Source organism: Eretmochelys imbricata, chromosome 11, assembly GCF_965152235.1.
Source record: "Eretmochelys imbricata isolate rEreImb1 chromosome 11, rEreImb1.hap1, whole genome shotgun sequence".
Classification (NCBI taxonomy): domain Eukaryota; kingdom Metazoa; phylum Chordata; order Testudines; family Cheloniidae; genus Eretmochelys; species Eretmochelys imbricata.
The window spans coordinates 14955706-14968250 of record NC_135582.1 but is presented as its reverse complement, the minus strand read 5'-3'; the positions used below and the strand labels follow the sequence as shown (position 1 = coordinate 14968250).

Here is a 12545-nt window from a genome sequence, read left to right as displayed (position 1 = left end):
TATCATTTAGAGAGCCATCTAGTCTTGATTTAAAGATTCCAGGTGGTGGATAATTTACCCCATCTCTTGGTGATCTGTTCCAGTTATTAGTTACCCACATTTCCATCTTTATTTCAATTGAAAGAAAAGGGAGAATAAGATGAAGCATAAAATTGTTTTCCCTCTCTTCCACTTCAAGCGTTGCATAGGATTCACCTCTTAAAAATTGCTACTGTGTTGTTACCTTTAGCTCCAGGACGGATTAAAGAACGTTTAGAAGCACAGCTCCCACGTGACCGGTATAAGCATGTATAGCTAAATAGCTTAAAACAGCTACTCTAAAGAAACATCTTTGGCAGTATGTTTAGACATTTGGAGATGGGAAAATAAATGACCACATGGCTAACATGGAGAAGGCTGGTTGTTTCTGCTTGTAGTCAGTGAAATATTAGTTTCAATTTTATTTGTAGGCACTGAATTTACTCTGGTTATATTTACTAAGTATCGCTGGAGCAAAGTAGAATGTCATTGCCAGATTCTGTGGCAAGGACTTGAGAAGGCTGCAGTTAGTTGAAGGCTTTTATACTCTGTGCTAATGTAACCCACACACACCTTCTGGGTGTGGTATTCTGTCCCATCTAGTGGCACCAAGTCCACTTAGAGTTAAGTGAGTCTGCTCTACAGCCTTAGCTAACAGCCAGTTGGCTTTTAGCTCATGCAGCAAAGGCTCATGCACTAAGCTCCAGAAGCCCTATGTTCGATCCCGCCCGCCAATAACCAGGGTCTGTCAGTGTTACACTAACAGAATACATTGTGTGCTGCAGAGACCCAAAGAATCCAGGGCAGGGGGATGGAAATGCTACTATCAGCTTCTGTATGTGTTCTCTCAAACCCACAGCCAACTACTGTAAAAGTAAGGTTTATTTTCTGTTTGTGCCATCCCATCCATGCTGCCTCTGGCCTCCACAAACAGGACCACCCACAAGAAAGCTAACAGTAAGTTACACAGGTTTCAGAGTAGCAGCTATGTTAGTCTGTATTCACAAAAAGAAAAGGAGGACTTTTGGCACCTTAGAGACTAACCAATTTATTTGAGCCGATGAAGTGAGCTGTAGCTCACGAAAGCTTATGCTCAAATAAATTGGTTAGTCTCTAAGGTGCCACAAGTACTCTTTCTTTTTTAGTAAGTTACACAGCAATTCATGATCAAGCCTCAGGATAAAACCCAGAATTTCTTGGCTTCTTGCCTGATCTTTCAGTCACACCTCACTCTCTCAGGATCGTAAATTTCGTATTGTATTATATTAGTACCACCAAACATTTTCTGTATCAAGATTGATCTAGAGACATAAAAGTCAAAACAACAACCGAGAGCCTGATCCTGCAAATACTTGGAAGAAACTTTACTCATGTGAACAGCCCTTTGATGAAGTGGGTTTGAACACATGTCCTAGAGATGAAAGGCTATCCCAATACCAGTCCCCGGAGTCATTCATTACCACCCCACAGGAAAAAGATTCTCCACTGCTTTGTACCTTGTGTCAGTACTTACACCTGTGCTAAGGAAGCACCCAGGGGTGTAAGTCAGAATTCTCCATTTACCCATTGTGTACAGGTGTAAGTGACTGCTCATGGTGTGAGGCTGTAGAGAAACAGGCCCCATCTCTCTGGCAACTCTTTACAGGTTTGTAACCAAGAGTTTCATGCAAGAAACAAGATGTTCCTATGAAAGGCTATGTATAACAGCACATCCTTACTGACTATATCTTTTGGACCAGGAGGACAAAGGCACAGTCATATTGCTACTTTGTCACCCAAGTAATCTCACATATTCCTGGACAGCAAGAAGTAGAGAAGAGCTTTTACACATTCAAAACCACCCATTCCCCCTTCTCCCCCACACACGTGGCTTAATCCATGGCCATGCGCATGGTTAAAGTGACTAACATTTGCAGAAGTCAGCTAAATGAGAGGAGGCAAAATAATGTAATTACATTTTAACCCTTCCCCCATCATTTCCTCTTTTCAGATTAAATGAACATGTTTTAGCAGCGCACAGTTTGTGAGGTGCAAAAATAAATCTCCAGACTTTATCATGCTCTGAGTTGCTTTTCTCCAGACTGAATATTTCAAATATTTCCATTCACAAAAAGTAAATAAAATCAACTCATGTGACAGCATTTACTGTCATGGTCTAAAAGATACGTATCTTACTTTAAGGTCAATCTGAGTGCGTCTCAGTTTCTGACACATCAGGCAAACTGTTATCCTACAGCAATGCATATATTAGTGGGCCACACTAATTAGGTTTACTGAATTGTGAATTAAACCCCTAGAGGAATTTACTAGTATACAATAGATTTGCTAGAAATCTTTTAAATCTTACTTCACAATCCAGAGGAAGGCTTTTATTTTTTAAACTGTTGAATTAATCTTCAGCATGAATCATGGAGCAAAATGTTAAGAAATTGGCTCCAAAATCCCCAGCAGCTAGTTTCAGTTAAGATTTCTCTCTCTCTCTCTCTCTCTCTCACCCCCCTCCGCAGACTTGTACTTTTGAGAGTGGAATTTTTAATTGACTTTCAGTGGACAAAATCCAATTTTTTTCCTGATGACAAAATGTGGATCCAAAGTTTAGATTGTAAAATATTTCCTAAATAGAAATGGATTCTCTCATTCAGTGTGTTCCTCACAATTCTCATTTGCATTTCTATATAAATTTACCTTACCATCTTCCTTAATCATTTTGGATGTACAAAAATCAAACAGGGGAATTAGCATACTGGTCCAAGGTCCATTTAGTCCAGTATCCTGCCTCTGACAGTGGTCAGAGGAAGGTCTAGGTGCTCAGCAGAAGTGGGATAATCTACCCCCACTCAGGGGCAGATTTTACTCATCCTGGTTAACCACTTGGAAGAGCTAATTCAGACTTGCATTTTGCAGAAATGCTTCTTGTAGCTTGCAACAGTCTTATCTAATCTGATTTTGAGTTTTGAAGTAATGGTTCCATTTCCCTTGGGACTCTGCTTGACTGTTCAATTGATCTTTCTGTTCAGATCTTTTCTTTAACGTCTAATCAAACTTTGCCTTCCTTAGCTTCAAACCATTGCTCCTTTTCCTACGGTTTCCAGAGACACAAAATAAATGAATGAAATATTTTTAAACTTCTGATGTATTTATAGACTGATCACATCTCCCCAGATCTTCTCTTTGCCACTCCAAAGAGGATCTCCCTTACATGAATAAAGGACACACACTATGGTATATGAATAATAAAACAGTAACTTCTGAGATTAGATTGGGACAAAAATGTCTTTAATCCACTAGGCAAACAGGGGAATGTACATCTGATACCTTGCCACTGCAATTCCACCACTGGACAGTAGGTGGAGTATGTAAACCTGCACCTGGCCTCCCCCCTACACTGGTGAAATTTAGTCACAGGTGTATGCACTTACTGAACTGGTTAGTCCCACCTGATGTAATAATTATGGGCCTGATCCTGCAGCCACTGAAGTCAGAGTTTTTCAATTTCTGTTACATCAGTGGCAGCAAAGGGCATTCAGCCCTTTTGCAGGATATCGCTCTATGGCCAAGCTCATCCTGGCATGCACTGAAACAGTTCATTCTTCTCATTGCACGTTTGCATTTTCTACTCAATGTGAGCCTCTGCAATTACAGATTGCTGTCATGGGAATTTAGGCCGGGGGTAACAACATTTCAAGTACTCCCCAAATCATTGCGCACACACAAAACTGAAGAGTTCTCTATGCCAGCACTTCATTAGCTTAAGCAGGTCCCAATACTCAGCCTACTGCCCAGTGCTTTCTTGATTTACTTTTCCTTATTCCATCGATGAAATAGTAATACATCATTGTGTAAAGTGATTTTAACATTTTAATTTCTAGCACAGGCAAGGTCTAAATTGAAATTCATTGTTTCAAAGGAAACTGTCACCCATTTATTTATGACCCTTCCTTGTTTGTAGAACCCACTTAGAAGATTATTTCTTTACTGACTTTGCCCTTCAGTTTGGCAAATGAGCTCATAATACCAAAGCATCTTCAGTCACAATCGTGCAAATCTTTACGCACCTGAGTAGTTCCACGGTGTAAGAGTTGGCAGGATCAAGGCCTTAGGTTACATCCTCATTACGGCAGCACAACATTTAGAAGTTTGTGTTCTTTCAGAACCAGCAGAGTGAGTACACAGTGGCCTTGACCCTTATTAGTTTGTCCTATGCTGAGTGCAAGAAGAAACCAACGCTGGCAACCAAAAATGCTTTCAAGTGCTCTTTGTGTTCTGGTCCCTTTATGGGTCCTCATGTCCCCCAGCATCAGAGAAGCCTCAGGATTTCTCTAACAAATGCTCTGCTTTGCCCATTGGCTATGGGAAGCAAAGAATAGTTGGAACCACACCTTCCTATTCTTCCCCACCCTCCAACATCAGGGGCTGAGAGCAGGGCTAGTGTATGGAGGCTCTGGCATCTCTACTTTAGAGAAAGCTGCTCAACATAGGGGTTATTCCCAAGGGTCTGTTTCTGCTCTCTTGAAGGGCTCTATTTTTGCAAATGGACTGTTTGGTTCAACAAAAACACTTTACTCACACGGTGCTGAGCTTTCTGATTTATCAGATTTTTAATGGGTCAGTATAGAGCTTAATGTTCATCTGTTAAGATTCTTATGCCATTAAGAATAATGTAGAAGAAATTTACTGTGTATACATTTTCAAGATGGACCCATTCAGGAGCCTGCTGATGGGCCAATATGTGGTACTGAACATAGTATCCTACGGTTTTGAAAAAGCTTAAAACAATTTACCAGACAGAATTTCCATGACCTTGCTACACATAAGCTTCCACTTCTCACCCACGTTTACAAAAATTTCTCACTTTAAATGCAGTTCAGTTTCCATAAGTTTTAAGGTCAAATCCTGCTACTGACTTCAATGGGAGTTGGATCAGGCCTTCTATGGTAATTGTTTTACAAGTATTCCTTTCAGTAACAGATACACAATTCTGCATTCCCACTGATGATTATGAAAGGCAATCTATCCTGATATGGGCCTCTTTTACATATACTGTGGAGTTTTATTGTTTTTATAAATTTCACAGAGGGAAAAAAACTCAATACACAAAGGTGGCAACTCAAGTGATTAATGTGCAGAAGTGGCACACTGGAATAATAGATACCCATCAGTGTGTGAGATATTAAGAATAAACATTTATACAAGTCAGTGAATGCTGTTATGCATTCTTTGTCAAAAATCTATTAAGGCTTCTAAAGAAGAGACATTTAAATACAACAGCTGCAGATCAATGTTCCAAACATTTTTATTTCACATTCACCTGCCATAGACAGTAATTTAATAGCACTGTTGTCCATGTTACTGAACACAATGAAGAACTTGGGTTTTGTTTTGTTTTTAGCAAAAGAGGATGTGTTATACATTAGCAAGTCTAGTTCAAACAACTTGCTGTTTTGTACAAGTTGTCTGAACTATAAAATACTGTATACAGATGTTCTATAAAAATTCACAAGGGGGTTCAACAAGTTTTTTTAAATTTTCAGGGTCAAATCCTTCCGATGTAAATTGGCAGAGCTTCCTTATCTGTAAAGGAGCTACACCAGTTTTCACCAGCAGAATATCGGGGCTTAATCTTTCCAAATTGCAGTTGACAGAGAATTTGTGTTGACAGACGTATTTTTCAATCCAACCAGTGATACTTTAAGATCTTAGTGATTAAAATCTAATTTGTCTGGAACTAGTTATTTAATAGCAATCCCCCTCTACATAATGCTGAAGTTTCAAAGAAAGTGGTATACAACAGCTACACTTGCTGTAATAAAAATATAGAAGTCTATAATTTTACATTAGAGAATTATGCAAGTTAAGATTCCATTTGGTTAAGTCTTAACCACCAGCTTCACATTTCTTATTGTCTGAAATCTTATCTATGGCTAAAATGTAAAACTGAAGTAAAATCTGGCTTCTTAGCAGTTGAAAAAAAGTGAAAACAAATTTTCTGTTTCACCTTTGGCTGAATTTATCAAATCACTGCTTTTTTTTTTTTTTTTTTTTTTTTACTATACTCTCTCTTCATGGTGTCTGGATTTATTTTTTTCAAGTATGTTACAAACTTACAATACATATATATTTTTTCCTGAAGTTAGAACTAGTGCAGTATTAAATCCAAAGTACAAAATAATCCTATCTTCCTCATTGTGGAAAACAAATAAATAAAATTACACAACATTCCTAATTTACTGTACTGCATAATGGAGATGATCAGGAATAAACAGCCACTGGAACAAGTAATGTAGAACAGAATACATATTGAAAAATAAAGACTTATATAGCAATATACATGTATCTAGGCATTGCAGGTATCACTGTTATCACAGAAAGTATTCAATTTATGGACCGAACAATCAATTATAAAATTCACTGGCTAGAGGAATTCCTCAGGAAGAACTGGCTTTCAGCTTGGATAGCAGCATTTCATTCTTACGGCACTCCTGTTGATAAAAGTAAATAGATTTTTAAATGTTAACTATAATAGTTATGGTACCCATATTCACATCAAGACTAAGCCTCCTACATTGTGAGAGCTGACAAGGAGAAATGCAAAAGGAATCTCCATTTGTCTCTTTAGGGCAACTTTATGGCTCTTTTGTGCTCCTTTGGTGACACAAAAAGGTGATAACATGGGTCAGAGTGGAGCCCAAAGTATGGTTATGAGTGACTAAGTGACAGTGACATCATCTAACTAGTGATTTAAGCCTTCTGACTTTAGTGACAAAAATGATTTTACTAGTTTTTGTGCCTTCCTGCTCTGCAATCCAAGGCAACCCAGAGTGAGTTTGAGTTTTTTTGATCCATGAAATCAATAGAATTGTTAACTTGGTTCCAATGGCAGGATCATTATTACAGGCGATGATGCACAAGGCAGAAGGAATCTAGCTTTATGGTCAGTCCCAAATTGAGTTTATGGTGCTGGTAGTTATGAAATCCATCGTTTTCCTTATAAACCAAACTAATTTGAAATGAAGGTCATTGATACCTGATCTGGAATCCTGCAATGCCTTTTTGCACAGAGTCTATTCTCAGAGAACTACTACAGCAAGGTCAAGAATTATGAACATGTTTTCTGTTCCCAGTAACGTTACCATTATCCTCCAAGAGACAAAACAGGACATGCCAGGGTGTGGAAATTCCTTCAGAAGATAACTGATAAGGAGGGATTTTTTCACTCTCCACAGAAACTTAATTGCTAGAGGATGGAAACTCCTACCATAGTCATAAAAATTGCTACGCAGCTTGTCAGTCTCCCAGAGATATGTGATGCAAGGCAGGGAAAATAACCCAGCACACCAGGACAGATTAGAGGAAGCAGCCTTTTCTAACATGCAAACCCCAAAGCTCTTTTGCACAGCAGTGCTATTTTGGCATTTGCTCTCAAAGAGACAATAATTAACAGAAGCTCTGGGAAGGCTAAATCAATGAAATATTGATAGTACGTCTGCAATGTTTAGATGACAAGACCGTGCATTTCCTCTTTTTACTAGAGAAAAAATACACACAGTGCAGACAGTGTCACACAATTTAAGAACTTCTACATAAACTGCAGTATCAGAATCTCTACAAAAACCTACTACTCTTCCCCTCTTTTCTTCAAAAGACAGATTTTCATGCCACAAAAGGCTGTATGTTAACAATATTCCTATTTATTACTGTAACAACTGCCACCAGGAAACACGGACAAGACTAGTGCCCTTCATACAGAGACAGCTCCTTGCACACATCTTTATCACCTCCATACTGCACTAATTAGAGTCCCTTTTATGGGTTTCCAAAAAAGATTCCATTAGACAACTGCAGTCTATTCAAAAGCTTTGATATCAGTCCATAATTAAAATTTCTTGTAGTGTTACCTGAACGATTAAAGAATCGCTGAGTATTTGAAATACGCTCCGTCCTATCCTCTGTATTATATATAATCCTTATAAACTATGAAAGAAATCCCCAAGTCCAAGAACATTTAGGAAGTCAGGATGCCCTATCTTTGTCAATATGAAACACAGAACATATCTGGTACAGATCATCATGGCATGTCCCACTGCCAAAATGTTATGTAAACTGAGAAATCATAAATTATGACATGCAAGAGAATGCAAATTTAAATTTTGAATTGCCTCATCTTCCGTTTTCATAAATTACAATTTCCATGTTAATTCCATTATAGAGAAATCACATTCACTGGTCTACAGTAACTTCCATTCAAGGATCTCAAAGCACAACAGCTCAGTGGACTAGCTAAATAGTATACCCATTTTACAGAAGGGTTACGTGCTGGAGCAAACCTATACCTTAGTCCACTGTCAGTGCTACATGGAAGACTCACTAATCCACTTCCTAAAACGTGCCTTGCCTCCCAGCATCCATTCCTGTGTATCTGACAAGTCTTTCAAGCATATCATCCAGGATCAGTACCCAAAGAATTTACAATCAATACATAGGATGAGACAACAATCTACACATAGAATGATACAATAATAGATGGATAAAAGAAATCTCTTTTTCTATGGATTAAGACACGATAAATGGTGAAGCAATCCTCATTACCTAAAGGAACAGATGTTGTTACTGTTCGTTAAAAACAAATCCTTAACTGAGCCTGACATGCACATCTAAAAAAAAAAGTAGACCATTAAAACTTAACTCTTCATGATGGGATTTTCAAAAAGTGTTGTCCTAATTCTGCATCTATTGAAGTCAATGGTAAATACACCATTGACTTCAGTGGGAGCAGAGCAGGTCAACAATTGCTTCTGAAAATCTCACTACCTCCAAGCAGCGAGGAAGACTGCCTTCAACTTACAAGCAAATCAGGCCTGTTTTAATAATTAATTAAAATATTTGTAATTGGAAACCAATTTGCATACCTGTACCAGGGTTCTTCTCAATGAGATTTTAATGAGCTGAATGATGAACTTTTCAAAAATTACAGTTTATAGGCCAAAGAAAGATCTTTTGCTCCACCCCTACTACAAGAGTTCCAGTAATAAAGACCAGTTCTCTCCAATAATAGGAAGTGAATTGGAAAGATGACTGGGGGTTTCCTGAAAGATTAACCCTCTCCTTTGGTTTGACTCAGAGGTAGATAACCCAAAGGAGGCTTGTGAAAGTTATCTGACGTGAAAGTGTTTCTTGGCAAGCCAACACATCTAGACATTTGCCTGTTAACGATTGGAAGATTTGTGATCCATCTCAAAGTGACCACTTTTGAGCAGGATGGCTTTTAAGATTATTCTTAAACACACCAGTTGTTTTACTGGCTCAAATTCTCTCTACCCAATACAAACAAAAATGCTCTTACCTCTTTAAATTCTTTCACCGTTTTAAAGTAAAGCCTCTGTTTCTCTAGCAGTTCCAGGTATTCATCATTTAACTGGTCTCTTCGCATTTTGTTTTCTTGTTTCTTCTTTTCTATCTGTTTTTAATGTGCACAAAGAATGAAAGACCATGTACTATATAAGTACCAGAAACACCAAATACATTTCCAAGTAGACATTAGAGAAAGATACTTCACAAAAGACACATAATGGACTTGGCTGATTCCTTCAATGCAATAAATATTTAGACCTAGATCTTGCAAAGACTTATTTTGAGTCAATGGAATTACAGTGCCCATGTTGAGCATGCATAAGTCTTTCTGAGATCAGGACCTTATTTACAGAATAGCATTCAAATATGGCAGACAATTTATTGAAATTAAAATTACAGGTGAGAAGAGCACCCAAAATATTTGTACAACAAAAAGTTATTGATGCAGTAGTGAAGGTTTGATTTGGCATCTAAGGTGGTTGCCTCCATCATCTATTAACTTTGGAAAATCATACACTAATCTGGCAAATTTAATAGAAAAATTCAACTACTCTCAATCTAAGGGTCAGGAACAAAAAGTTTTAGATAAGTACTCTGACATTTTTAATGCAAGTATTCTATTACTTGATGCTTTCTGTCTCCAGCCAATGACTCCAGATGGTGTGTTGTAAGTAAAAAATGAACCCACATTTAAAAATATAACATTCTTCATGTTCCAAATATAGCCTGTATATAGTATTTCTATCTTGTCTGTTCCTGTGGGAGACACTGGGGCTGATTCTCCACTGCCTTATGTAGTCATATACTCCTGTTCAAAGGGGGTGGGCAATGCTGTCATTCTGATTTGGTAGCAGTTTGCACAGAGGAAAGGGATCACACAAGATTCCAGGCAGTGGAGAACTGGGCCTATAAATGGAGAATATCCATTTGGAGAAATTCATCAGAAGTATTTTCTACTACTATAAAGCATTAACGTGAGCTGTTTGGGAAGCACCTGCAATTTGTTATTCCAAAACAAAGAACCAGGATGCTCCCTGAAGAGAGACCCTATCAAAACACACTGTAAAGCAAACACACTGGTAGTTCATATTGAAAAGCTGCATTCTGAGTTCCCAGCACCTAAGGCAGAGTGAAGAAGATCAGTGCTAGTGGCTTCGCACTTGGTGTACATAAACAAAAGCAGATAGGCTCTGCTGGGAGTACTACTGGAGGGAGACAAAAAGCTCCTCCTGCCTTTAGCACAATGGAGCAGTCTGCTACTTGTCTTCTGAAGTACATCTCTTAGCAAAGAGAAGGGCAAAGAATATTCAGTCAAGTGAAAAACCCTGCTGCACTGACTAGGTCTATCCCTCTCCTGCTCAAATCCCTCATAACCGGTTTCCTTCCTCAATCTCACCAGCAAGGACTTGCACTCCCCTCATCAAACCTTGAACATTTAATGTAAAATAATTTTTTTAAAAATATTTCATTTATTAATGAAAACAAGGAGAAACTAATATGATATGAACAAACTTAAACTTCCATCATCCCTCCTTTGCCCAATACCTCTCCTTGTGGCTGGTCATGTCAAATCTAAACTTGACTCTTCAGGGCAGGGACTGTACCTGTAGGGTCTCATGACGATAACCCTAAGGCATTACATACAAATGCTCATTAACAAATATGTACTAATGCATGGTCAGTATAACAAGCACATTTTTGGTGATCAACAAAGAAATAACCGGTGATATTTTTATTTACATTAAGGCCCCTTTAAAACTGCTCTGGCAGTGTAGAGACTCCTTAAAATAAGAATAAGATTATATTTATACCCATTTTAAGGCACCTGTATCTGACACTAGAGTGACTTTGGCATCAGCAAGAATCAGGCCCAACACATTTAAGTTAAGAACTTTTCATTTCAAAGCTGGAGAAAATCTAAATTCAGAGACTCTTGGGAAAGGCTGACTGTGGATCAAGTGGTGAAAAAGTTCAGGGAGCAGGAAAATCTGCTGAAAGTGGTTTGAGAGAGAGAGAGCGCGCACCCTTCCCTGCGAAGAGAGAGAGGGTGAACACCCTTCCATGTGCAGCTAATTTACCTGTCCAAAGAAGTGAGGCAAGAAGCTTCTGCTAGGTGAGGGATCAATATAAAAACCAAGAGGTGAAGAATGAGTATTTTATACAGGTGTTTTGCCATCTCGGAACCTCTTTAGTCAGAAAGAATTCTTGTTCAAAGAGATGTTTGTTATAGACCTACTCATGGAGTCATGAGCCTAAGACCCACTGCTGCTCTTGAGAGCACACACTAACATCCTAAAGCAAAACACCGTTCTAAAGATATAATCCCCTTTGCAGAGGATGGATGAGAAGCACCTGTTGCTGCTAATTCTTTCACGTTTTTTAAAATAGGCAGAATAAGAAGTACCTGGTGAAAATGGTTTCTAGATTGCTAGCCCTACATGAATCCTTCTGATGAATGGGAGAAAGTGTGCACAGGCATTTCTGATGGCTCTTAATTCCAGAAGGTTGATATGCCATACAGCTTCCATGGGGGACCATTTACCCTGAACTCTATGACTGTTTAGATGGGCTTCTCAGCTTATCAGAGAGGCATCTGTTATCATCAGTGCTGGGGGGTGGGGTAGGGGGTGGATTCCTGCACAGACACTGGATGGATCTTTCCACCATTCCAGGGAATGTTTGACCTGGAGGGTATCCACAATGGCGTGCTTAGCCTGTCCTTGTTTGGCATGTAAACAGATCTGAGCCATGTCTGTAGACACCTCATGTGTCATCAGGCGTGAGATGTCACAAATGTGCATGCTGCCATGTGCCCGAGAAGCTAAAGGCAATTTCTGGCTGATGTTTGTGGGCTGTCCTGAACTGTCTCTATGATACTGGTCAGGGTGTTGAATCTGTACATCAGGAGGAACGCTCTTACTTGCACTGCATCGTGTTCAACTCGAAACACTGTACGGGAGTTAAGGTCGATTTCTGGATATTGAGTTGTAGACCCAGTTGCACAAATATGCGAATAGTCCTTTGGGTGGCGTGTCAGGCGTCTCTGAAGGAACGAACCTTGAGAAGGTGTTCTACAGATATGGGTAAATAACGATACTTAATGTTCATAGATGTGCTGCTACTCCGGAGAGAACTTTAGAAAATACTGTGGGTGCAGATGAGAAGCGGAATGGAAGTAC

The 12545-nt window shown here is 38.9% G+C and overlaps 1 protein-coding gene across 3 annotated transcripts in view; it reads right to left on the bottom strand.

The window, feature by feature from the left end:
- Window positions 1-5293: 5293 nt before the first annotated feature.
- CCDC93 (CCC complex scaffolding subunit CCDC93) overlaps window positions 5294-12545 on the bottom strand; it is a 111181-nt gene continuing 103929 nt past the window's right edge. For all 3 annotated transcript variants that reach the window (XM_077829396.1, XM_077829397.1, XM_077829398.1), the window contains 2 exons: window positions 9359-9472; window positions 5294-6497 (listed from right to left, as the gene is read on the bottom strand). In XM_077829396.1, coding sequence (XP_077685522.1) covers window positions 6444-6497; window positions 9359-9472 — 168 coding nt within the window. In that variant the 3' untranslated portion in view covers window positions 5294-6443. The remainder of the gene's footprint in view (window positions 6498-9358; window positions 9473-12545) is intronic.